Here is a 2453-nt window from a genome sequence, read left to right on the forward strand (position 1 = left end):
ATCGTTTAAAGCTATATATTGCACCAACACAAGCAATGAAAGAATTTTTTTAAGAAAAACCTTATTGACAATACCATGTCTTATTAGTGTTCATATGACTTTGTAATATCAGTTATTAGTAATGATATAAGAAATCCAAATATATTTACAAAAAAAAAAAAAAAAAAAAAAAAAAAAATAGGAAAGAGATAAGTAGCAGTATGACATTGTTTACAAAAGTTGTAATATTTTGGTAAATAGTTAAGTCATGTTGAATGCATTCTCTTACCATCTTGCAAATGAACCTGTTGCTCCATGGTTTGTAAACGCAACCTCAATTCACTGTTTTCAGCTGTTAGGCAACTAGTATCTCTCTAAAAAAAAAAAAAAAAAAATTATCGTTTTGAAACCAGTCATTTTGTTTGGATACAATGTAGCCAATGAGATGGAAAACCTGTAAAAGGGTGAGCTGAGCAGACAAAGAGGTTGCTTCTGTTTGCAGTGTCTGGACTTTCCTTTCAAGTTCTGCAATGTATCTCATCTTTCTTTCCTTTGACCTTGCAGCAGACTGCCTATTGGCCAATATCCTAATACAAAACACAAATGGAAATTTAAAACATATATTATATACAAATTTATGATTGTCGTTGCATTTTTTTGATGTGAAGAAAAAACTAAACATGGGATCCATTAAATTGAAAATAGATAATGGACGAACACGGTTGTACGTGAAAGGAATCATCAAACTCATCAAAGAGAAACTAAAGAATTCCAGTCAGAGAAGGAAGGAAGAAGGTATGTATGCATAACTTGGAGATGGAGGCACTAAAAAAGATTTAAAGAAAAAAAACTTCATGCATGATCGTATTCTTATAGATATTTGAAGAGCTCATGGTTATATGATGAGTTATGTTCATAGATAGCTTAAGCTATGCAACTTTGATATCTATAACTGGAAAAAGTAAGACCAAGTTTTTCCTACCAAACACAGCAAAACTAAATCTGAAAAGTTCAAATTTGGAGTACTATTTCAATTTTAATCTTAGAACAAGACCTTCGAGAATTTCTGCAGATGTTGCAAATATAAATTCAGTCTCCTTATTTGCTAAATACTGAAAAGGAGAAAAAGCATCAACTTTAGAGTTATCATGACCTTTTTGCCCTCTTTGGATCAACAAGAGCAAGCTCAGAAAGTTTGGCAGCAGACATGGCTTTCTTAGCATCAGATGGCAATGTTTCTTCCGGACCTGAGGTGAGCGTTTCTGTCTTAATTGTAGAAGACCCATCCATGGACTGACTATGCTGATGTCTAACTCTAGGCCTTTCACTCGAGATTGGGGCTGTGAAAGCTTCTGAAGCTTGAAATGTAGATGTTGCAGATGAAGAATTGAACTTATCCAAGTCAAGGAACATAGAAAACAAATCTTCTTCAGTCTCATCAGAGAAAGAAGGTCCTTCAAAGCCACCCACTACGCCAAGATCACTATCAAAGCTAATATCATCAGGTAGAGTGAGAATTTCTGAGTGAGCGCGTCGATGGCCTGTAGTCTTAGGTGGGTTATCAGGCATTCTGTTAACATCATGACTGAAACGACCAGAATCACCACTCGTCGTATGACCACAAGGTCCAATTGGGGGCAATGGCTCCGATTTGATGCTAAAATTGTTCCCGGATGGCGGAGAGTAAACCAACTGCCTCCCAGAAGGAGGGAGTAAAATCCCACCAAGGTTTAGAGACTTGTCGTTCTCCATTTACAGAAATTCCCAAAGCAAAAGTATTGCAATATCAAACCAACTTATTTTCCTCGAAAACCACTAAAGAAGAACCAGGTAATTGCTGCTTCGTCTTCAAATTTGAAACCCTAATGCAATAAAATCAATTATAAGAAATACTTCCCACGAATAAAAACCTGAAATGCTTGGTGAATTAACAACTCCAGCTGTTAAAAGAATGCAAACGACTAGTAATCACAAACGCGAAGATGCCGTGATCAAACAAGTTTATGGTAATCGACGAAAGCTTGATACTAGCATAGAAGGAATGGTAAGAAAGAAAAGAAAGAAACAAGTGAGACAGAAAACGGAAATGGGAAATGAGAAAAAGGTGGAAATTATTTGAATGATCGTGTAGAGTGTATCTCTGAAAATCAAATTTGTTAAAGGCAATATCAACTAGGTGGGACAGCGCGTTGCGGATCGGATGCCACATTTTTTTCCTTTAACAAGTTTGGAGCGAACCAAAAAATTATTTATTATACTATGGGTACATTCCATTGTAATTCAGATTTGAGGGAGTTTTAAGGCCAATCAACCAAACCAAGAGCTAAAAAGCATCAACATTTTTGAGGAATGATTCAACAAACAAATTAAATTAAAGCATTGGAACAAAGGTTATTTGAAGTGGATAACTTGTGTGTATTTGATTGCTTGTGGCTAGAATGATCCAAATGCTTACCGTTAAAAACATAAAGAAT

At 35.4% G+C, this 2453-nt stretch overlaps 1 protein-coding gene across 1 annotated transcript in view; it reads right to left on the reverse strand.

Moving 5' to 3' along the window:
* LOC145031111 (putative transcription factor PosF21) overlaps positions 1-2180 on the reverse strand; it is a 2711-nt gene extending 531 nt beyond the window's left edge. The window contains exons 1-4 of the mRNA XM_078979609.1: positions 1133-2180; positions 434-566; positions 269-353; positions 1-11 (exon numbers count right to left, since the gene is read on the reverse strand). The exon at positions 1-11 is cut by the window's left edge and continues 531 nt beyond it. Of these exons, the coding sequence (XP_078835735.1) occupies positions 1-11; positions 269-353; positions 434-566; positions 1133-1731 (828 nt within the window). The 5' untranslated portion in view covers positions 1732-2180. The remainder of the gene's footprint in view (positions 12-268; positions 354-433; positions 567-1132) is intronic.
* Between the last annotated feature and the right edge of the window lie 273 nt (positions 2181-2453).

Source organism: Lactuca saligna, chromosome 2 (assembly GCF_052625555.1).
Source record: "Lactuca saligna cultivar CGN05327 chromosome 2, ASM5262555v1, whole genome shotgun sequence".
Lineage (NCBI taxonomy): Eukaryota > Viridiplantae > Streptophyta > Magnoliopsida > Asterales > Asteraceae > Lactuca > Lactuca saligna.